Source organism: Mesoplodon densirostris, chromosome 10 (assembly GCF_025265405.1).
Source record: "Mesoplodon densirostris isolate mMesDen1 chromosome 10, mMesDen1 primary haplotype, whole genome shotgun sequence".
Lineage (NCBI taxonomy): Eukaryota > Metazoa > Chordata > Mammalia > Artiodactyla > Ziphiidae > Mesoplodon > Mesoplodon densirostris.
Window position 1 is genome coordinate 57331414 of NC_082670.1, and position 25039 is coordinate 57356452.

At 43.8% G+C, this 25039-nt stretch overlaps 1 protein-coding gene and 1 pseudogene across 1 annotated transcript; both read right to left on the bottom strand.

Moving 5' to 3' along the window:
* LOC132497928 (cytochrome c oxidase subunit 3-like) overlaps nucleotides 1-25039 on the bottom strand; it is a 50311-nt pseudogene that overhangs the window by 3825 nt on the left and 21447 nt on the right.
* On the bottom strand, nucleotides 8119-11577 carry LOC132497249 (speedy protein E4-like). Its single transcript, XM_060110314.1, is given in 5 exon segments — nucleotides 8119-8379; nucleotides 8540-8708; nucleotides 10215-10301; nucleotides 10786-10843; nucleotides 11475-11577. Coding segments are annotated over 5 exon segments (645 nt in total). The 5' UTR covers nucleotides 11545-11577.

The window sequence follows — 25039 nt, forward strand, 5'->3', positions numbered from 1 at the left end:
TTTGTTGGCAATCTTATATCTTCTTTGGAGAAATGTCCATTTAGGTCTTGTGTCCATTTTTGGATTGAGTTGTTTGTTTTTTTGATATTGAGCTGTGTGAGCCGCTTGTATATTTTGGAGATTAATCCTTTGTCAGTTGCTTCATCTACAAATATTTTCTCCTACTCTGAGAGTTGTTTTTTTTGTCTTGTTTATGGTTTCCTTTCTTGTGGAAAAGGTTTTAAGTTTGATTAGGTCCCATTTGTTTATTTTTGTTTTTATTTCCATTTCTCTAGGAGGTGAGTCAAAAAGGATCTTGCTGTGATTTATGTCATAGAGTGTTCTGCCTATGTTTTCCTCTAAGAGTTTGATCGTGTCTGGCCTTACCTTTAGGTCTTTAATCCATTTTGAGTTTATTTTTGTGTTACGGTGTTAGGTAGTATTCTCATTTCATTCTTTTATAGGTAGCTGTCCAGTTTTCCCAGCCCCACTTATTGAAGAGGCTGTCTTTTCTCCATTGTATATTCTTGCCTCCTTCATCAAAGATAAGGTGACCATATGTGCGTGGGTTTATCTCTGGGCTTTCTATCCTGTTCCATTGATCTATATTTCTCTTCCCTAAAGTATATTTCAATAAAGGTATGTACATTGTTTGTTTAGACACAAGGCTGTCGCACACTTAACAGACTACAGTATAGTGTAAACAGAAGCTTTTCATGCACGGGTACACGAAAAAATTCATGTGACTCATTTTATGGCAGTTTTCGCTTCATTGCAGTGTTCTGGAACTGAAGCTGCAGTGTCTCTGAGCTGGGCCTGTATACCCAGAAGTGGGATTGCTGGATCATATGGAAATTTTATTTAAAAGATTTTGAGAAAACTCCATACTGTTTTCCACAGTGCCTGCACGATGTTACATTGCTGCCTACAATATGCAAGACTTACGATTTCTCTACAACTTTGACAACTCTTACCTTAAAAAAAAATGAAAAATTGTAGGCATTCTAACAGATGTGAGGTAGTATCTCATGATGATTTTGATTTGCATTTCCTGGATGATTAGTGACGTTGAGCACCTTTTCATATACCTGGTACTGTGTTAAGTATTTCAAACACACATACACACACACAAAGGGATAGAAGGAATCTTTTGGAAGTGACGAGTATATTACCATGATTGTGGTCATGGTATCACAGGTGTGTGCATATGTCCAAACTCATCAAGTTATATACATTAAACATGGGCTGGATTTTGTATATCAGTTATACGTAAATAAAACTGTAAAAGCCCAGCAAAAAGTGGTGTATTTCATGAGCCGGTGAAGCCCAGATACATCTTTTCTCCTCTCCCAGGGGTGAACCCAAGCAGCCTTTGAACTTGGCTCACTTCCTGTTTCTTCAGTTTCCCCTTCTATTAATTTTGTGTTTCTCCTTTGTTTTCAGATTAAACCTAAGTGGTTCCCCATTTGTCGTAGCAGTGATTCTGAGTTTGACTCTGTCGTTTGAAGACTTAATGGTCTCTAAAGGGATTAAGTTTCTACAGAACCAATCTCAGGTAGGTGAGATGTAACAGGGGATTTAGTTTGTTAATCTTTTCTTAGTCTTTTCTGTTTGTCTATTTGTCTACTTTGACAAACTCAAATCAATTAAGAATCTCTTGCACAATGGGAGGAGAACGGCTCTTTAATATCTAGACTGGTGAGTGTTTATTCCTGACCCAAGTCTAAGACTTAAAACTGCAGGTAAAAGTTCCATTTCTCTGTATGTCTGTGTGTCTGTAATTCAAAAAGGTCTTTACCTCTGACAGTGCGAGTATGTAATGTTTTCCTACTTCTGGATTTATTAAAGTAGATTGTAGAGTCTCTTAAATTCAAGGGTTTCTGTCCTGATTGGCTTACAAAGATACAAATCTGCTTATAAAAATTATATATCCTTAAAATTCTTAGAGAGAAAAGAATTAGACCTTCTAATATTTTAAATGTGCTAGAGAAGTATTCTTATAGAAATGAAGCCAGGGAATTCCCTGGTGGTCCAGTGGTTAGGACTCGGTGCTTTCACTGCCAGGATCCGGGTTCAGTCCCTGGTCAGGGAAGTAAGATACAGCAAGCCTCTCGGTGCAGCCAAAAAAAAAAAAAAAAAAAAAAAAAAAAAAAACCCAACTCAGAAATTTAAAAACTTCAAGTTTACATAATTTAGGTAAATCTTTGACAAATGAAGCTAGTTTAATATTTCTGGTTTAAAAAAAATTTATTCCTATCTTATTTATCAGTATTAGGCATACATTTTAAAGAATTCTACTTGGGTGTGTTCTTCCTAAATTTATAGAAGTGTGCCCATCAAATAAGCTAACATTACTTCTACTTAATATTTAAGGTTATCAGAAATGTAAATTTTTGTTTAACCACATTTAATTTTTATTCTGACAAACTTTCTTTCAACAGTAATTATGTTTTGTACTGTCTTAGCTTGTCGATAAATTCCAAGATCTTTAGTTTACGTACACCCTTGAACTGATACTAAATTGTGTTACTTACTGGATAATTATTGGATACCGAGGTCATTTCTATGCAAGACAGAAACATGAAACATTCATTACTAAGCATAATCTCAAGTTATGTGCTCTTGCTGCATATTTTTTTTGTTACCTAGAGGCTCTGTCTATGGGTGTGTTAATGAATGTGTTTGTCTCTGCCACTTGGAGAAGATGTGTAAGGGATGTTTGTGGCTGTGTAAAGTTGTTATGTGTGTTCATGAGCTCTGCTAGCCTAAAATACTTATGTGTGATGGGCAGTTGTCAATTATTCACTCCTAGTTTTCTTTCTTTTTTTTTTTTTTTTTCTTTTTGCGGTATGCAGGCCTCTCACTGTTGTGGCCTCTCCCGTTGTGGAGCACAGGCTCCGGATGCGCAAGCCCAGCGGCCATGGCTCACGGGCTCAGCCGCTCCGCGGCATATGGGATCCTCCCAGACCGGGGCACGAACCCGTATCCCCTGCATCGGCAGGCGGACTCTCAACCACTGCGCCACCAGGGAGGCCCTCACTCCTAGTTTTCTTTGTGAAATTGAAGTAAATTTGGTTCAAAGTTATTAATATAATATGAATGAGTGTTGACCAATAGTGATGTTATCGGCTGGAACAGAACTCAGGTTCAGCTGCTCATCGCTCAGAAGTCAGTGTTCCAGAGACAAGGGTTGGTGGAAGAAGAAAGATGCTTATTCAGGAAGCTGGCAACCTGGGAAGATGGTGGGCTAGTGTCCCCAAAACCATCTCCCAGTTGCCAATGAGAGGGGAGAGGGGTTGACAGGGAAAAGACGGGAAGTCTCTGGGCAGTGCCGGTGGGGGCTACATGCAGAGTAGCACAGTCAGCTCTGACCGTCGTCTTGAAATTGGTCATGTAGTGGTGTGGTCAGTGTCATGTTGATTGTTTCAGGCACAGTTAATCTTCAACTCCAGTGTTGGTTTGTTCCTATTTCCTTGAGGCCAGTTCCTGGAATTGTGTAAGCCATTGGTTCAGGTCTGCTCCAGATGGAGCAGCTTGTGTCATAGATCCAGTCTGGTCATCGTACAGTTAGCTTTCTCCTCTTGTAGTGGTTTTAGTATCTGCAAAACAAGTTAGGAGTGTGTGTCCGACACTGTTACTTATGTCCTTCGGGAGGAACTAAAGATTCTGTGACTGCTGTTGTCCTAATCATTAACTGCTTGAACCTGTTCTTTGGTGACTCAGGGGAGGCCTGGGAGACTGCAGCTCTTTTAAAAACAAGAGGCAGGGGACATGGAAGGGCCCTGCAGGGTCCTGCTTGGTTCCAGCAACCGAGAGGTACAACTTTGTATGCAAGATAATGAGTTGTAATTTTGTGTATTAACAGGAACAAAAATAGTTTGGTCCTAAAGTAAAATGACTCATTGTTCCAGCTCCAGAAAGAGGATAGTGAAGGACACAACCTGAATGAGTATAGAAAGTTCTAGGAGATGGGTGGAAAGGGAATTTTATTTGTCTGAGCCGAAGGTGGCTCAGTTTTGATGTTTATTCCAGAGATTTTCAAAAAAGAGCTTACGGTTCTCTTAGTATCAAATATTATATTGATACAAAGCTGGAGGCTGGTTTCTCTCTGTATAAATGATAAATTTTTTTCGTGCAGTATTGGTCTCTTTAATAAGTGGTTGGAAATGTTCTCTAAATCTGCCTAAACAGTAGAGATTCTGTATCTCAGTGGAAGAGCTTTCTGCACCTAGTTCTGAATTCATCCGGCCTTATTATTTTTTGAAAATAAATGCACAGGGACTTCCCTGGTGGCTCAGTGGTTAAGAATCTGCCTGCCAGTGCAGGGCACACTGGTTCGAGCCCTTGTCTGGGAAGATCCCACGTGCTTTTAGAAACTAGAGCACGGAAAGAGTAAGGTTATGTGAAATTTGAAATGCTAAATATTGTCATAGTGTTAAGCAGTTTGAAGGTTGTTGGAAGAAATTATTTGTCATTCATTCAAGCAATAAACATTTGATGAATACTTGCAAAAAGTAAAAAATAAAAAAACCTCTAGAGCCCGCAAACCACAACTACTGGAATCCACGTGCCTAGAGCCCATGCTCCGCAACAAGAGAAGCCATCTCATTGAGACGGCGATGCACCACAACGAAGAGTAGTCCCCCCGCTCACCGCAAGTAGAGAAAGCCCACGTGCAACAATGAAGACCCAACGCAGACAAAAATAAATATATAAATAAATGTATTGAAAAAAAGAAAGAAAATAAATGCACAACAAAATTTCTGCATTTCTGAGAAAATTAAGCTTCCTTAAAACTGTGTTCTTTTTGGTCTTTTTTTTTTTTTTTTCTTTTAAAGTGTACTGTCAGGAACTGCGTGGCATTGCAGGAGTTAGGACTCTGCGCTTCCACTGCTAGAGGCCTGTTTTTGATCCCTGGTCAGGGAACTAAGATCCTGCAAGCTGCGTGGCGAGGCCAAAAAAACAGCCAAGACAAAATGATCATACCTTGGTCGTTAAACAAAGTCAAGGACCTTTAGTTCCTCCTCAAGGGCTATCGGGTAATATTCTGAGCCACATCCTTGAAGCTGTTTGGCAGAGACTGAAACCCCCAGCAGGTGGAAGAAGTTAACTGCATGCTGCCCACAAGCACGTAGACCCCAGACCAGTTGGAACCAGGAGGCTGATGATGTTGAGTCCCCGTTACCTCACCACCAACCAATCAGAAGAACGTCCGTGAGCTGATCACGCACCCTGTAATCCTCTCTTCAACATGTAGCCCCTTTCTCTTTTCCCTGTATAGTCCTCAAGCAAAACCTCAGGAGGGGAGAGTTGGTTCTTCGGGCCATGAGTCCACCTTCTCCGCTGGACTGCCAGCTTCCTCAATAAAAGCTATCTTTCCTTTTACCCAACACTTGTCTCTCAGTATTGGAGTCCTGAATGATGCAAGACCTGCCTCATCTTCTGTAGTTTTCTCTACATGAAAAATAATTCAGGATTATTCTTCAGAGTTAAGAAATGTGGTTGGATAATCACAACGCCATTAAGCAACACCTCGTTGGACAGCAAAGAGGTGAAGCCAACTGGTAATGACCACACATGTCATGACTGTGAGAAGACTTTCATCTTTATTGTAGTTCCCCAAAAGCTGCATCGCACGGTACTCTTTAATAATCTAAAATAACATACAAAATAACATACAAATAACATGCTGAGACAAGTTAAAAAATTACGACTGAATTCCCACAATTCAATAATGAGAACTAAAAAAATAAAATTTATGCTCACAAGAATTGGGGGGAAATACCCACCAAGCTATAAGTAGAATGGAAATATTATGTAATAGATAAAATGTATATTATGTAATAGATAAAATCAACAATCTCTCTTGAAAATGTGAGTAAAATTGTATATATGTGTAAATATACAACAGCTATGATACTCATCAGAACACTTTGTAGGAACAAGATGTTTCAAAATGACGATTTCAAAACTATTTAAAATAAATATATAAATATAAAATATAAAAATACAATAATTTTATAGGTGACATTTTCAAAATAAGCCAGTGAAAGTTGTCATCAGTCAGAACCCTATGGCTCTAATTATATATTTTAAAGTTATTCCCTCCTATTCTGAGCCCCTACACTCCACCTTCAAACACTTCTAGACTGGGGCAAACAAGTGTATAAAAAATTGGACCTCCAATGTTCATCTCAGGGGAGATGGGAATGAAATGATCTGAAAATTGGGGTGGTGCCTTCCAAAAGGGTGGAATCTGAAAAAACCCTGTTTTCTTACTCTCCTGCCACAGACTCCTAGAAGCACGCCCCGCTCCTAGGAGTATGACACGAAAATTCTCCTCAGCTCATTCTAGAAGATGCTGGCTTCTTCCTGATGATCTGCACAAGAGGCTTCTCCCTTCCTTCCTCACGGCTCTCACCAGTGTCTGGATTGACCTCGTGTTGAACATCCCCATCTCTCCTGCACTCTGTGATCTGGAAGTAAGAGAAGGAGCAAGGATGTCAGATTTCAAAGTGGCAACTGTCCAGATATAAAGGTTTTCACATTCTTAGTCAATTCTAACCAGAATTGAGACCCATTTATGATTGCAGTTTTATCTCAAGTTCTCCATTCTGAACCCCAATCCTGAGCCATTCATTGTTTTCAAGTGCGATTCTTGGACTTTGGTGACCCTGACTCCAAAAACTACTGAATACACCTAAGGTCAGGCCCAGTAATCTGCTTTATAGCCCAGACTCCAGGTGATTCTGCTCAGGGAGCTGGCATTTGGAGAATGCTGCTTTAGTCTTAACTCACCTTGGTCCTTTGGCACCACTTAAATTCTGAACTTGGAAGCACACTACGGACATCACTGACAAGTCAACATCGTGGGCCAGGAGACCTGAGGCCGGATCCCTAAACCTAACCCTGCGTGCTAATGTGTATGTTATTATTAATTTTTCATTTATTTACTTATTTTCTTTCTTTTATTTTTGGCTGCATTGGGTCTCTGTTGCTGCGTGTGGGCTTTCTCTAGTTCTGGTGAGCGAGGACTACTCTCCGTTGCTTCTCATGACGGCTTCTCTTGTTGCAGAGCACGGGCTCTAGGCGCACAGGCTGAGTAGTTGCGGCTTGCGGGCTCTAGAATGCAGGCTCAGTAGTTGTGGCTCGTGGGCTCTAGAGCGCAGGCACAGTAGTTGTGGCGCACAGGCTTAGTTGCTCCGCGGCATGTGGGGTCTTCCCGGACCAGGGCTCGAACCCATGTGCCCTGCGTTGGCAAGCGGATTCTTAACCACTGCTCCACCAGGGAACTCCCTGGATGCTAATGTTTAAATAATACTGAGTCCTAAACTTGGTTAGTGTTATGGGCTGAATGTTTGTGTCCCCCCAAATTCTTATGTTGAAATCTTAAAATCTTAACCCCTAAGGTGCTGGTATTAGGAGGTGGGGTCTTTGAGAGGTTATTAGGTCATGGGGTAGAGCCCTCATGAATGAGATTATTGCCCTTGTAAAAGAGACCGTGCTGTGTTGTTTATAAGCCATGCGGTCTGTAGTAGGGCAGGTTGAATGGACTAAGACAGCTAGTTTGCAAGATTTAAACCAAATGTCTGCTCAATCCTCTGCCCACATCTAGAACTCTAATGTGTCAATTGTAATAAGCCATGCTGAAGATGGCATTCCTTAACCTTCAGTCGTTGTGATAAACCCCCTTGACCATAAACGTGAGGGGGAAAAGGTGAATTGTACAAGAAGAATCATTGGTCCAGAAGTGGTGAGTCAGGGGAAATAAAGAGTCCCAGTGATGTGGCCATAGGCAATTTGAAAGTAAATTTGGATGAAAATAAAGCTAGTCATAATTCATCTTTTCTTATTGAACGTATGGACTGTTCTATCTAATATCCTGTTTGTAGACATTGACTTTGTTGTAGGTAAATGCTAGAACCCATATCCCTGAAGAATGTAAGGCCAAAAATGAATGAAAAAGAGAAACTGGAAACACAGTATATGGAAAACAATCACCATCTCATCAAAGCTGTTATTTGGACCCAATTGCTTTGGGTGAAATGACTTCAGTGAGACCCATGCGTCTGGGACAAACTGGTTTCCCCGAGGTCTGGCGCCCACGGGCCCCGTGGTGCTGGTGTCTGTGTGTGGCTGTCAGTCCGTGGCTGGCGCTGAGTCCGCATGTGGCTGTGTGCCCGGCTGGCCCCCTTCACAGCGTGAGAGGTGATGTGGGTCCAGCAGTGGGATTCCTCCGATTTCCTCAGTAGACAACACGTCATTCCACCCGCACCTTTGTGCATGCAGACCTACCTTTGCACAGGCCGATGACCTCAGGCCTGCGTGGTCCTGGGGCCTCTGGGGCAAGAGGGCGCGATCTCTTCCCCACACCCAGAGCTCTGGATCAAAAGCCTGGATCTGGAAAGACAAACAGCCCCTGGCAATGAGGATGCCGCTGCCTCCCGTTGCCCGGCCTCCGGTTCCTTCTCGTCTCTCTCCAAGTCCCAAACCGAGTCCCCCATGATCCCCACCTCCTCTCCGGCCCTCCCCCTCCCCGAGACCACCACAGCCTGCCCACCTACTCGCACTCTTCCCGAGTGACCCTCCTCTTCCAGCCCATGGAACGGATGAACCGCAAATGCAGTTTGTGGAACAAGGCATGCTGGGAGCGGTTCTCTCCATAGAGGAACGAAACGATGGCCTGCTTGGGGGCCTGGTTGTCCTCTTCCATGTCGCTGGCCACATAGCTGGGGAAAGACATCAGGTCGCTGTCATCAGGACAGGAAGGGCCTCCACTTGAGATCAGCTTCCCAGAAAAGAGGCAGGCTGAGCATCCTCACACGACCCACCCAGCCCTGCCCAGCGTCACCGAGAGCCACCCAGTCATCAAGGAGCCACTGCCAGGCAGGACCTTCGGAAGGGTGCCTCTCACACCTTGATGATGAGGCCACGATCCAAACCCCCCGTTCCCTTCAACTTGTTTTATGTGCACACACCTCTCTCCCTATGTTGTAGGTACATGTACAGTTCGTGAGGGCAGGAGCTGATCTGATCTGTTTCTGCATTCATCCCTCTCTTAGCAAATGACACATTTAGGGCTTGGTTCATATTGATGCATGAATTCAACAGCCTTTTGTGAATCTCTGTTCCCACCACCTCATATTCCCCAGCATGTAGGGTGTACTTTATAAGGTTTGTTAGATGAATGAATGAATGGACATTTTATCTCATGGCCAAATGCAATACTGATTACCTGGAAGACTCACAATAACAAACATTTGCCAAATGAAAAGAATTGTGCTGAGTGTTTTGGGAATGCATTGACATTTTGATGATACTTGCCTTCCACATGGTGTCTAGTCTAGTGGGGAAGGGGAAGGGGGGAGATAAGAAATGACTATAATGCAAAGCGTCACATTATAATACGATTTTAACTAAAGTGCCTCCAGGATGCAGAAGTTAGGGAGATTGGGCATTGTGAAGGTTTTGGTGTTTGAACCCACTTTAAGGATAGGGTCATTTTCTTCAGATAAATGTGTGGGAAAGATACCTGGACAGAAAGCCCAATAGAAACTTAGAGGGCAGGGTATTTGGAAGGAACAGTGAAACACAGGAATAAAGTATCAGGACAGTGTGATGGAGATTGCAGAGAGAGTTGAATTCCAACCCAGAACTCTGGCCTTGATTTGGCATGTCATTAGCCAATGAAATTGTGTGAAGGGGTCAGACCTGTGATTTGGAAGGATATTCAGGCAGATAGAGCCGACTGGCTTGGGAGACTTGGAAGAAACATCAGTGGGGAGCATTTGACACCAGATCCGTGCTATGTGATATGGGCCCCGATTGTGGCATTTGTCACGGGAACGCAGAAACAGAAGATAATCACACTTGGTGCTGATGTGGGAAGACCCGAGACCGGAGAATCAGAACCGGAAACGTCTCAAGTCTGTTTACTCGGGGGGCAGGATGGTGTCAGTTCTTTCTTCCTCTCCTCTTAGGAAGGTTTCACGTTTTGCTTTGTTTCGTTGTGTTTTAATTAACATTAGGGTAGTTTGTTTTGACAATGAATGGTATAAAAAACAGAACTTGGTTTGAAAAAGAAACCACTGTACCGTAATCCTGTCATTTTCACACCCAGAGTAAACAGTACAAAGGGATTTAAAAAAATAGATGAAAAGTCGGAGCCCCATGTCTCTCCCTCCGCCCTCCCAGGGTAGTGAATATTGATGGCGGGGATGGAGCAAGGTACTCACAGAGCTATGAAGAAATGGATTCTCTGGAATTCCCAGGAGAAGAGCCTGGCCCGGCTAACATAAGCTATCACCATGGACAGGAGATACCGATGGAAAGAGGGAAAAAAACGTAGGAGACAGGTCACATCCTGGAAGAGGAGAAAGAGTGGGAGGGAGAAGGGAGCAGGGCATGAGGAATGGGTGGTGCCACTTGGAGGAGAGACCCCTGTGTGGGGTGAGCCTGATTATTTGGGGAAGGGGAGAGGACAGAAGGTCAGAGGTGGCAGCGCTCCCAGGATGGGAGGCTGTGGGATTGAGGGCGTGGACTTAGGGCTGCTGGCACAGGATGGTGTTTAATGAACCAGTGCCAAGGCGAGTCCCCAGGAGCTGAGAGGAGAGGGGACTTAGGCAGCAACCACCAAAGGGGCACTCCTGGGGCTCAGATCCCAGAGGGGACCTCAAGGCCCCTGGAGGGAAGTGTTGACAAGGCATGAGGTTGGGAGGGGAGTGGAAACGTGGGTGTAGAAAGCACCCAGTGCACCCACCCAGGACAGGCGCTGGCGCAGGAATCCATCTCAGTGGGTGACTTACCTTGTCAGATACTTCCAGGTTTTTGTCCCTTGCGAGGAATTTCTTGACGACGGGATCCTCTGTGAAAAGAGGGCAGATGTTGCCAGTGGGAACAGGGCTGTCGTGGGAGCATTCCAGAGCCAAGAGGGAGAACCGTGCCCCCCTGGGGAAATGCCAAGATGTGGCCCAGGGTGAAGCTGATGGGAAGAGGGGAGGGAAGACCATTCACTGTGGGAGGAAAGGGGGTGACTCCCCTTCTAGGGGGGCCGAGTGACAGGGAGTGATGCCCCTTCATCATGCATTTACGTACCACTGCAGAGGCCATCGAGTTACTCTCAGCCAATGTCTCAATTGACAGTCATGTCGGGGTGAACATGGCTTGTAAGCCCCGCCCCCCGCCATATGCCAGTAAGATTCAAAAGGCCAGTAAGAGCTAGAGTCTCAGGTACAGTTGAAACCAAGCAAACCTAATCCTGTATCATTTCTAAATCTAACCTAGTCTTGTATCATTTCTAAATTTAACCTCATCCTGTATCATTTATGTGTCCCCTGTATCCTTTATCCGTAGACAGTCCGCCAGGGATGGAGAGCGCACCAAGTAGCAGGGAATTCTTTTCCACTGGAAAAGTGTAGTCATGGGAAGTTTTTGTCTGCTTGTTTTTCAAGTATAGGATTGGAGGGTGCTGGGCGGGGGGAGGGACGGGTCCTTACCGAGCATCCTGTTGAACACCTCGTGGTGCTCAGGCAGCACTGAAGACACCCGCTGTCGCTTCAGCTTCATCTTGAGCCCACTCAGCGACTCCACGACTGAGGTGTCCTGGGCCTCAGAGGCCGTGTTGCCCTCCACCTCCGCTCTGAGTGCCACTGACCTCTTCCTCTTACAGTCGGGGCCCTGAGGCAGGGGGCTGCAACTGGCCCAGGGGGCTGACGAAGGAGAAGAGACTACAGTATGACGCACTCGTCTTGGGAATTCAGCCACTGGTGACCACCCAACCCCACCCTGACTCCGCCTCCCCCTCGAAGCACCCCCAGGCTTTCCAGTCTCACAGACCGCCGACCTTGCCCCAAGTCATCTTTCCATCTTTCTCTGTCCATATCTACCTATCACCTCCCTGACTCTTTTTGTCATTTGTCCAGCTTCCTGTCCTCGAAACTCTTTCTCATGGTAGATAATTTCTCCCACCAAGAAAAAAACAAAAGAACCCTCCTCTTGTTTCCTCTCTTCCCTTCTCTCATCCTTGGATCTCATCTCTTAACCCTCTTTCTTGCTCCCCAGGTGTTCTGTGTCCCCAGCTCCTGTGCTCTCCTCCCTCAATCCCTCGCTTTCTGAATGTCTCCTTTCTTTCATAGGCATCTTACGCAGGTGCTCCTTCCCGACCTCTGTACCCTTTCCTCCTTACTGGTCAAGCCTCTGAAATTCCTTCTCGTGCCATCTCCCTCACCTGACGGTCCTGGGCTTTCTTCATAGACAGTCACCTCCAGGGGGTACCCTGAAGAGCTGGACTGAGAGTTCTGGTCCTCAGCCTGGGAACTCGGTTGACAATTGTCCATGATGTCTCCCAAACTCTTCCCTTCCTCGAAGCCTAGACTCTGCTTTGTCCCAACTCTTCTTCTGGACTTGGGCTAAACACAAGTGGTCGTCCCTTCTCCAAGCTGCGGGGCAACTGTCAGTGGAGAGAAGCTCTGGCGAGATTCTGTTGTCTACTACTGCTGCCAAGCACCACGGAATCTGGTCCTTCCAATCAGAAAGGTCGGAAGCCTCTAATGTCATAATCGGAGTTTGAAGGAAACCAGTTTGAAGGAAAATGCAAGTAACTGTCAGACCTATGTGTGCACTTGTCCCAGAGATCAGGGGTAAATGGTATCTCCTGCCACTGACCCAACCTCTGCCCGTCCTACAAAACCCCCCTCAAGGGGTCCAGACCCCTCTTTACCGCTTCCCAGCAGGTGCACTGTCCTCTCCCTGCTGGACTCTCCCTCTCCGTCCCATTCCTTTTCCACAGCCTCGTGGGAGAGTGGGGAGAGGGACAAGGAAAGTTAGGGGAAGCAGCAACGGTTCAGCCTTATAAGAGTGAGATAAGGGCTTCCGTGGTGGCGCAGTGGTTGAGAGTCCACCTGCCGATGCAGGGGACACGGGTTGGCACCCCAGTTCGCGAAGATCCCAAATGCCACAGAGCGGCTGGGCCCGTGAGCCATGGCTGCTGAGCCTGCGCATCCGGAGCCTGTGCTCCACAACAGGAGAGGCCACAACAGTGGGAGGCCCGCGTACTGCAAAAAAAAGAAAAAAAAATCGAGATAAGTATGTAAAAAAAGATCCCAGGTACATTGACTAACTGGATTAAAAAGTTACGTTAAAACTCGCAATTTGGCAAAGCTCTTCTGCTCAATGTTTACTGACACTGTGTTCAGAATTCTGTACTGGGGGAGCACACGTCCGCTCCCCTCAGGCACCTTTCAGTACAAGAGCCATTTGGAGAAGCTAAAATCATAGAAAACTACAGGTGCTCACGCATCCTTCAAAGGATGTCTACAAACAGACACACAGACACAGACACAGACACACACACACACACACACACAAAGGGCACCTTTGGATGTCACAAAGTCCATGGATTGTCCAAAGCCTGCCCCTCGATTCCAATTAATAAATTGTAGTCTACGTATCAAAATTTTGAGAATATGGTATCACTGTTGACCCAGAGATTTCACTACCTGAATAAAAATGTCACATGTACAAAAGACTAAATGGAAAAATCTCCAGTTCAAGACAGATTATTTTTCTGAATAAAAATGTCACATGCACAAAAAGACTAAATGGAAGAATTTCCAATTCCAGACATGTTATTTTTCTATGAAGGTAGGAAGTATAGGGTAGCCGAGATGCAGAGAGGAAAATAGCCAACTCAGGGTCATGCAGTGTCACTGGAAGCTTCTGAACCTCCCAACTCATACTTGCATTCCTCCCCTGAGGGTCTGAGTCTTGCTTTTTTTCTTGGGTTTCCCTGGTGGCACAGTGGTCAAGAATCCGCCTGCCGATGCAGGGGACACGGGTTCGAGCCCTGGTCCGGGAAGATCCCACATACCGCGGAGAACTTACGCCCATGCGCCACAACTCCTGAGCCTGCAAGCCATAACTCCTCAGCCCACGAGCCACAACTACTGAGCCCGTGCGCCTAGAGCCCATGCTCTGCCGCAAAGAGAAGCCACCGCAATGAGAAGCCCGCGCACTGCACCGAAGAGTAGCCCCCGCTCGCCGCAACTAGAGAAAGCCTGCGCACAGCAATGAAGACCCAGCACAGCCGAAAATAAGTAAAACAAAAATCTTAAGGAAAACAAAAAAAAGAATTCTCATTGTTGTGCAACCATCCCGACCATCCATCTCCAGAGTGTTTTCATCCTGTCAAACTGAAACTCTGTCCCCATTAAACACTGACTCCCCATCACCCTCCCAGCCCCTGACACCCACCACTCCACTTTCTGTTTCTATGAATTTGACCCCTCTGGGGATCTCACAGAAGTGGAATCATGTAACATTTGTCCATTTGTATCTGGCTTATCCACTTAGCATAATGTCTTCAAGTGTCATCTGTGTGGTAGCCTGTGTCAAAATTTCCTTCCTAGACCCCAAAGCCAGTGTGGACAGTACACAGTGAGTGAGAAGGAAATAAAACCGTGGGTCTGAAGAAGTTCAGACGTATGCCAAGTGCAGCGGGAAACCAGTGAAGGAGAGGTGTCGTGATCCAGTTTGCACTGAAAGGGAAACAACTGATTTTGGCTGCTGCATAAATGGATGGGGTGGGGATTCAGTAAGAGTGGAAGTCGGGAGACCCAGATATGCTTAGGAATTTGGTGTGGTAGTCCAGGAAGACGATGTCTGAGAAGATGGAGAGAAGTAAACAGGTTCTCTGTATTTGGAGGGAGAATCAGCAGGGCTCATCGGGGGATCAGATTGGAGGCAGGTAGGGGGCGCTATTTCTGTTTAACTCTGTGTGCACGTGTGTGCTTATGCCTCTACTGCTGAGACTTAATTGTTTCTACAAAGAAACACTAACCTTTCCTCTTAACAGTGGAATTGTTGAATTTTCATTGTTTATACAAAGAAATGTCAATCTTTGAAAAATACATAAATGGTCTTTGTATCAATTAGAAACTTTCCTTCCTGTTTGTGGGTGAATAATGTCTGTTGTGTGAATATACACACTACATTTTCTTGATCCATTCATCTGTCAATGAACACTTGGGTTGTTTCCACATTTTGGCCCTGAATCTTGCTTTTGAATTATTGTTTGGACTTTGATGAGAAGTATCTCTGTTGTTCAGGATGTGCCCAGAGGTTTATTTTGTCTTTTGATCACTTACACATTTCTAATTAGCCCAAGCAATGCATACGTAGAGTCAAGTCAGTTCATCCAAGGTGCAGGGACTGAGTGTCTCTTTGGTTTGCACTCGTGGACTTTCTGAGATGTTCTAGGTCTCAGAGGCCGTGCAAAGAGTGTCTGAGGTCCTCCAGAGCTGCCACAGCCCGGGTCTCCTCAGGGTCCGCACTGCTGGGAAAAGCACTGCTGCTTGAGAACCTGTGTCCCTCTGCTGTAGACGTTGCATTGTTAGGAGGCAAATGAATTCAGATTTGTATTCATCATGCTTTCAACCATCACAGCCGATTGGGTCCTTGTATAACAAAACAGAAGTTCACTCTCCCTGTTGATTAACAGGCTTTCAGATATTAGAAGGTTTGTATTCTGTCCCTGTGAAAATTTCTCTTGTGTACTGTGAAATACCCTGATTGCTTTATCTAGTCTTCAGATCTGGATTTGCATAATCCCACCCCACCGCACCTTGTCCAGATGTGCTACAGTCGGGTGGGACCCATCTTAAGATGTGTTGGTATGTTGTCCAAAAATGGCGTAAACAGCCCAGATTGAATGTGATGTTGTAAGTGAGCAGGACCTTGTGGGGCCTTCTTGGGACGGATTCTCTCCATGTCTTCTGCCTGCTTCTTGTCTTTAGAAAATTTTAGCCTCCTAGGCTTCCCTGAGTTCGAAACAAACAATTTAATCAGAGAAGGGAGGAAGTGCAAAAAGAAAGGAAAAGAGTCCAAAAAGACCAAATAATACTAGTGTAGCCGTTAAACAAAGTCAAGGACCTTTAGTTCCTCCTCAAGGGCTGTAGATACTGTTCTGAGCCACGTCCTTAGAGCTGTTTTGCAGAGACTGAAGCCCCCAGCAGGGGGAAGAAATTAACTGCATGCTGCCCACAAGCACGTAGACCCCAGACCAGCTGGAACCAGAAGGTTGATGATGTTGACCTCAGATTACCTCACCACCAACCAGTCGGAAGAATGTCCACAAGCTGATCACACACCCCTCAACCTCCCCTCCCTCACCCACTCTTTTGTAATTCACTTTAAACATTTTTTAAATTTTATATTGGGAGTATAGTTGATTTACAGTGTTGTGTTAGTTTCCGGTGTACAGCAAAGTGATTCAGTTATATGTATACAGATATCTATTCTTTTTCAGATTGTTTTCCCATTTAGGTTATTACAGAATTTTGCTTTTTTTTCGTGGCACTGTGTGGCTTGTAGGATCTCAGTTCCCTGACCAGGGATTGAACCTGGGCCACGGCCCTGAAAGACCAGAATCCTAACCTCTGGGCCACCAGGGAACTCCCTAGGTTAATACAGAATATTGAGTAGAGATCCCTGTGCTATACAGGAGGTCTTTGTTGATTGTCTGTTTTATATGTAGTTGTGTGCATACGTTAGTCCCAACCTCCTGATCTATCCCTCTCCCCCACCTTTCCCTTTTGGTAACCATAAGTTTGTTTTCTATGTCTGTGAGTCTGTTTCTGTTTTGTTTAGAAGTTCATTTGTATCACTGTCTTAGATTCCACATAGGAGTGATAGCATATGGTATTTGTCTTTGTCTGACTTCCTTCACTTAGTATGATAATCTCTAGGTCCATCCATGTTGCTGCACATGGCATTATCTCATTCTTTTTTATGGCTGAGTAGTATTCCATCACACATATGTACCACATCTTCCTTATCCATTCCTCTGTCGATGGACATTTAAGTTGCTTCCATGTTTTGGCTATTGTAAATAGTACTGCTATACATATTGGGGTGCATGTGTCTTTTTGAATTATGGTTTTCTCTAGGTATATGCCCAGAGTGGGATTGCTGGGTCCTATGGTAGCTCTAGCTTTAGTGTTTTGAGGAACCACCATGCTGTTCTGCATAGCAGCAGCACCAGTGTACATTCCCACCAACAGCCTCACCCCATCTGTAAACACCTTTCCCTGAAAGCCATTGGGGAGTGGGGGCCTTTTGAGCCCTAGATACCTGGACCCCTTGCTTGTTGCCCTGTCATAAACGCGGCACTTTCCTTCACCATGACCCGGTGTCAGTAGATTGGCTTTAGTGCGAGCGGGCGAGTGGACCCAAGTTTGGTTCAGTAACAGCGTGTTTGGAGACAAGCAAAACTATCACCTCTCCTCCTCTCTTTTCCTCCTGTGGATGCAGTTTAGTATAACAACGGCTGTAGCTCTAGTGCAGAAATATCGGTAGAGTGAAGCACAAGTGCTTTGTCAATACAATCCTTTCGGCATGAGAGTCACGTGGAGAAAATATTCCAACACAGATGCCTGGACCCAGCCTCACAGATTCTAATTCCACAGCACCGAGCTAGGGCCTAATTTTAACCTTCTCAGTTGACATGCTTCTGATTCGGGAATGTCTGGGTGGGATGTGCCACCCAGGCTGGTGCAGTAGAGGGTCTTCAAGGCGTCGTTGAATGCAATAAGCAGGAGGGAGGAGAACCGTGACCTGGATTTCACCCAGGCAGCCTCTGGCAGGGCTGTGGCCGTGCCATGGGTCCACAGCTGAGCGGACGTCTGTGTCAGCCTCCAGTCCTCCTGCCAACGGGTCCGTGACAAGCCCTCCAGCGGCCTGGTGCTGCTGCGGATAAGCAGCCCTGGGATCAGAGTTCAGCCCAGGCACCTACCTGGTACATACATAGTGCATGTGCTGCTGAGGAAACTGCCCTCTCCACCAGGAAGCCTGGCGCACATCCTCCCGTACAGCCCTCAGAGGGGACCAACCCTGCTGACACCTTGATCTCAGACTTCCAGCCTGCATAAATGTTGGACAGTGCATTTGTGTTGCTTAAGCCCGCCAGTGTGTCGTACTTTGTGATGCAGCCCAAGTAAACTGCTACGACCTGTATTTTGAATAAGAAGGAATTCACATGTGATGGTCACTTTCCTGCTTCCCCTGCCTTTATTTTTTTATTTTTATTTGTAAAAAATTATTTATTTCTCTTAGGCTGCATCGTGTCTTAGTTGCGGCACGCGGGCTTAATTGCCCCGTGGCGTGTGGGATCTTAGCCCCCGGACCAGTGTTCCCAGGCTTTGAACCCGCGTACCCTGTATTAGAAGGCAGATTCTTTACCACTGGAACACCAGGGAAGTCCCTCCCCTGCCTTGAAAGTAAGACGTGTTGCTGAGCTTCAAAGAAGAGCCTGTCCTTTTCTGTTAGATTAGAAACTTGAGTTTTCTTCTTCAACGTTGCGTTTCCTGGTTGTGGTAGGTGTGTTAGTGTTGAAAAAAATGGTTGAGAGACTTTAAGAGGAAAATGATTTTACAAATCCTGAAGATGGGTGCCAGTTATCTTGATAAAATTGATATGTTAAGAGACCCAAAATAAACAGGAGAAAACACAGGCAACTACTTAGGAAATGCAGGATGGGAAAGGCTTCTTCAAGTACAGTGTCAAAGCCGATGAAAAGTATGAAGTGAAAGTGAAAGATCTGAACACAAAATATCTTTTTAAGTGTCTGTATAACAGAATGTGAGAGTAAAAAATTAAGTTAAAAAGATAAAGCACAGGGATTGACAGATACACACTTGTATATGTAACGTAGATAAACAATAAGGAGCTACTGTAGAGCACAGGGAACTATGTTCAATATCTTCTAATAACCCATAATGGAAAAAAGAACCTGAAAAAGAATACATATATTCTTACATAAATACATGTAACTGAATCACTTTGCTCTACACCTGAAATATTGTAAACCAAGTATACTTCAATAAAAATAGATAAGTGACAAAGTAGGGAAAATATCTGTATTTAATAGAAATGCAGATACAAAAAGAGAAAGCTTTTTATTGTAAATACCCATATATATGAAGAGATCTTAATGAAACCAAACTAAAAGGTGGCCATTGCTGCTTCTGGTCAAGGTGAAATCGCAGGGTGCAGGTTTACCCTCCTAGCTTCGACAACTTTAAAAAGAGGGAAATGTATGAAATGACGGTTTTTCGCCTTTTGGAGAGAGGGGTGAGTCGTGAGAGACATCAGCTCACTGCTGGACATCCTGTTCATTGGGATGACTCCGTACTTCTTATTCCCTTTTTTAGAGCATTTCCTCAAGACAACTTGTAATAGAAATACTTCCAGAGAGTGTCCAGGGCAGGGGGCTGGGGAGCCCAGCATGTCTCTGGGCTGAAGGGATAGAGTGAGGTTTGAGGTGGGCACAGCAGCTGGGGTTCACAGGCCACCCCAGTCGTCTGCTGAGAGCCGGTCAGTGCACGTGGGTGAGGTGAGAACTGGAGGCCTGGTGGCGGACTGATGGGCGCACTGCCCATCCAAGGTGCTTCCGAGCAAGGTACTCCGTGTAGCTGACGTCTTTACGTGGTGAACATGGAAAATGCGAGAAATGCGCCCTGGAGGTTTGCCAGGCTCAGGCTCAGAGGAGGCGTGGTCGCTGTCATTCCCACACAAGCAGCATTTCATCGGTGAGAATTCAGGCAGAGGCCACAGTCAGCAGCAGCAAGAACTGGAAAAGACCATTCGTGGCTCTAAGCAGCCACTTCCAAGAGCAGTTTTGGAGAAGCACACATTTTGTGCAGGATTCATTTAATGTGGCAGTTCAGCTGGGGAAATCAGGAATGGGTTAGGTGCTTACTCATTTGGATGAATCATCACTTCTTATTTCCGCTTTTAGAGGATTTCCTCAAGACGCTTGTAATATAAATACTTCCTCTGTCCCTTTCGTAAGTATCTGAATCTTTTTAAAAGGTAAATCAGTCTCTTGCCAGCATTACAACCCAGGAATGTTTATGTTAAGGACCTCAGAGCTATCTTCTTTATCTCTCTGTCAGCAGGGGAGTTTAGGCTAGGTGTTAGGCACTTTCCTCTGCGCTATAAGTACCTGCTTGTCCTAGAGACAGGAGAAGTTGTCTTTCTCCTTTGGATAAAGGGTATTAACTAGCATGGACAACCACCAAGATGACCAGGTGAATTTAGGATGTACTCTGAAAGAATGTATGCCATTTTTATGGTGTTGTCAAGTCTTTTCACATGAGACAAGTTCCCGTTTATCTTGAGAACGTGTATGCAAAGAATTTATCTGCTGAGCTATAAAAAAAAAAAAAAGGTGAGGTTGATTTCATTTGCACAAACATTAGTGGTTCACCTGTGGGTGCACAGCACAGGCTGGTTTAATGGTTATTCAACAGTAAAACCGTTTTCTTTATCTCTACATTTGTGGAGAGGATTTTCTCGGTTGGCGGGAGGTTTTATTTTTATTTTTATTTTGTGTGTTCGTTAATTAATTAATCAATGAGACTGCGCTGCGCAGCATGCGGGATCTTAGTTCCCCAACCAGGAATCAAACACGTGCCCCCTGCAGTGGAACCTAGGAGTCTTCACCACTGGACCGCCAGGGAAGTCCCTGGAGATTTTATTCCTAACTTTTCCCCTAGCAGCTTTTAAGGAACAGTTGGTCAAGAACACAGTTATATTATTTCATCCCCAAAATAGTGATAAATCATTACCCTTCTGATTCCATTTTTGAAAAATGATATCTTTACCTAACATAAACAGTATCCTCTTTAAGAGGTAAGATCCCAGGTATCTGTTTTCTGTTTTCGGTTTGTGTGTACCTTCTGATTTTCGTACAGTTTTTTTTTTTCTTTTTCTTTCTTTCTTTTTTTTTTTTTTTTTTTGTGGTACGCGGGCCTCTCACTGTTGTGGCCTCTCCCGTTGTGGAGCACAGGCTCTGGACACGCAGGCCCAGCGGCCATGGCTCACGGGCTCAGCCGCTCCGCGGCATGTGGGATCTTCCCGGACCAGGGCACGAACCCGTGTCCCCTGCACTAGCAGGCAGACTCTCAACCACTGCACCACCAGGGAAGCCCCCGTACAGTTTTTAATGCGTTGGTTGTGTAATCTTTTTTTTTAAATCTTTATTGGAGTATAATTGCTTAACAATGGTGTGTTAGTTTCTGCTTTATAACAAAGTGAATCAGTTATACATATACATATGTTCCCATATCCCCTCCCTCTTGCGTCTCCCTCCCACCCTCCCTATACCACTCCTCCAGGCAGTCACAAAGCACCAAGCTGATCTCCCTGTGCTATGCGGTTGCTTCCCACTATCTATCTACCTTACGTTTGGTACTGTATATATGTCCATGCCTCTCTTTCGCTTTGTCACAGCTTACCCTTCCCCCTCCCCATATCCTCAGGTCCATTCTCAAGTAGGTCTGTGTCTTTATTCCCGTTTTACCCCTAGGTTCTTCATGACATTATTTTTCTTATATTCCATATATATGTGTTAGCATACGGTATTTGTCTTTCTCTTTCTGACTTACTTCACTCTGTATGACAGACTCTAGGTCTATCCACCTCATTACAAATAGCTCAGTTTCGTTTCTTTTTATGGCTGAGTAATATTCCATTGTATATATGTGCCACATCTTCTTTATCCATTCATCCGATGATGGACACTTAGGTTGTTTCCATCTCCGGGCTATTGTGAATAGAGCTGCAATGAACATTTTGGTACATGTCTCTTTTTGAATTATGGTTTTCTCAGGGTATATGTCTAGTAGTGGGATTGCTGGATCATATGGTAGTTCTATTTTTAGTTTTTTAAGGAACCTCCATACTGTTCTCCATAGTGGCTGTACCAATTCACATTCCCACCAGCAGTGCAAGAGTGTTCCCTTTTCTCCACACCCTCTCCAGCATTTATTGTTTCTAGATTTCTTGATGATGGCCATTCTGACTGGTGTGAGATGATATCTCATTGTAGTTTTGATTTGCATTTCTCTAATGATTAATGATGTTGAGCATTCTTTCATGTGTTTGTTGGCAGTCTGTATATCTTCTTTGGAGAAATGCCTATTTAAGTCTTCTGCCCATTTTTGGATTGGGTTGTTTGTTTTTTTGCTATTGAGCTGCATGAGCTGTTTATAAATTTTGGAGATTAATCCTTTGTCAGTTGCTTCATTTGCAAATATTTTCTCCCATTCTGAGGGTTGTCTTTTGGTCTTGTTTATGGTTTCCTTTGCTGTGCAAAAGCTTTGAAGTTTCATTAGGTCCCATTTGTTTATCTTTGTTTTTATTTCCATTTCTCTAGGAGGTGGGTCCAAAAGGATCTTGCTGTGATTTATGTCATAGAGTGTTCTGCCTATGTTTTCCTCTAAGAGTTTGATAGTTTCTGGCCTTACATTTAGGTCTTTAATCTATTTTGAGCTTATTTTTGTGTATGGTGTTAGGGAATGATCTAATCTCATACTTTTACATGTCCCTGTCCAGTTTTCCCAGCACCACTTATTGAAGAGGCTGTCCTTTCTCCACTGTACATTCCTGCCTCCTTTATCAAAGATAAGTTGACCATATGTGCGTGGGTTTATCTCTGGGCTTTCTATCCTGTTCCATTGATCTATCTTTCTGTTTTTGTACCAGTACCACACTGTCTTGATTACTGTAGCTTTGTAGTATAGTCTGAAGTCAGGGAGCCTGATTCCTCCAGCTCCGTTTTTCGTTCTCAAGATTGCTTTGGCTATTCGGGGTCGTTTGTTTCTCCAAACAAATTTTGAAATTTTTTGTTCTAGTTCTGTGAAAAATGCCAGTGGTAGTTTGATAGGGATTGCATTGAATCTGTAGATTGCTTTGGGTAGTAGAGTCATTTTCACAATATTGATTCTTCCAATCCAGGAGCATGGTATATCTCTCCATCTATTTGTATCATCTTTAATTTCTTTCATCAGTGTCTTATAATTTTCTGCATACAGGTCTTTTGTCTCCTTAGGTAGGTTTATTCCTAGATATTTTATTCTTTTTGTTGCAATGGTAAATGGGAGTGTTTCCTTGATTTCACTTTCAGATTTTTCATCATTAGTGTACAGGAATGCCAGAGATTTCAATGCATTAATTTTGTATCCTGCTACTTTACCAAATTCATTGATTAGCTCTAGTAGTTTTCTGGTAGCATCTTTAGGATTCTCTATGTATAGTATCATGTCATCTGCAAACAGTGACAGATTTACTTCTTCTTTTCCAATTTGGATTCCTTTTATTTCCTTTTCTTCTCTAATTGCTGTGGCTAAAACTTCCAAAACTAAGTTGAATAAGAGTGGTGAGAGTGGGCAGCCTTGTCTTGTTCCTGATCTTAGTGGAAATGGTTTCAGTTTTTCACCATTGAGGGCAATGTTGGCTGTGGGTTTGTCATATATGGCCTTTATTATGTTGAGGAAAGTTCCCTCTATGCCTACTTTCTGCAGGGTTTTTATCATAAATGGGTGTTGAATTTTGTCGAAAGCTTTCTCTGCATCTATTGAGATGATCATATGGTTTTTCTCCTTCAACTTGTTAATATGGTGTATCATATTGATTGAATTGCGTATATTGAAGAATCCTTGCATTCCTGGAATAAACCCCACTTGATCATGGTGTATGATCCTTTTAATGTGCTGTTGGATTCTGTTTGCTAGTATTTTGTTGAGGATTTTTGCATCTATGTTCATCAGTGATATTGGCCTGTAGTTTTCTTTCTTTGTGACATCCTTGCCTGGTTTTGGTATCAAGGTGATGGTGGCCTCATAGAATGAGTTTGGGAGTGTTCCTTCCTCTGAAATTGTTTGGAAGAGTTTGAGAAGGATGGGTGTTAGCTCTTCTCTAAATGTTTGATAGAATTCGCCTGTGAAGCCATCTGGTCCTGGGCTTTTGTTTGTTGGAAGATTTTTAATCACAGTGTCAATTTCAGTGCTTGTGATTGGTCTATTCATATTTTCTATTTCTTCCTGATTCAGTCTTGGCAGGTTGTGCATTTCTAAGAATTTGTCCATTTCTTCCAGGTTGTCCATTTTATTGGCATAGAGTTGCTTGTAGTAATCTCTCATGATCTTTTGTATTTCTGCAGTGTCAGTTGTTACTTCTCCTTTTTCATTTCTAATTCTATTGATTTGAGTCTTCTCCCTTTTTTTCTTGATGAGTCTGGCTAATGGTTTGTCTATTTTGTTTATCTTCTCAAAGAACCAGCTTTTAGTTTTATTGATCTTTGCTATCGTTTCCTTCATTTCTTTTTCATTTATTTCTGATCTGATCTTTATGATTTCTTTCCTTCTGCTAGCTTTGGGGGTTTTTTGTTCTTCTTTCTCTAATTGCTTTAGGTGCAGGGTCAGGTTGTTTGCTCGAGATGTTTCCTGTTTCTTAAGGTGGGATTGTATTGCTATAAACTTCCCCCTTAGAACTGCTTTTGCTGCGTCCCATAGGTTTTGGGTCGTCGTGTCTCCATTGTCATTTGTTTCTAGGTATTTTTTTATTCCCTCTTTGATTTCTTCAGTGATCACTTCGTTATTGAGTAGTGTATTGTTTAGCCTCCATGTGTTTGTATTTTTTACAGATCTTTTCCTGTAATTGATGTCTAGTCTCATAGCATTGTGGTCAGAAAAGATACTTGATACAATTTCAATTTTCTTAAATTTACCAAGGCTTGATTTGTGACCCAACATATGCTCTATCCTGGAGAATGTTCCATGAGCACTTGAGAAAAATGTGTATTCTGTTGTTTTTGGATGGAATGTCCTATAAATATCAATTAAGTCCATCTTGTTTAATGTATCATTTAAAGCTTGTGTTTCCTTATTTATTTTCATTTTGGATGATCTGTCCATTGGTGAAAGTGGGGTGTTAAAGTCCCCTACTATGAGTGTGTTACTGTCGATTTCCCCTTTTATGGCTGTTAGTATTTGCCTTATGTATTGAGGTGCTCCTATGTTGGGTGCATAAATATTTACAATTGTTATATCTTCTTCTTGGATCGATCCCTTTATCATTATGTAGTGTCCTTCTTTGTCTCTTCTAATAGTCTTTATTTTAAAGTCTATTTTGTCTGATATAAGAATTGCTACTCCAGCTTTCTTTTGATTTCCATTTGCATGGAATATCTTTTTCCATCCCCTTACTTTCAATCTGTGTGTGT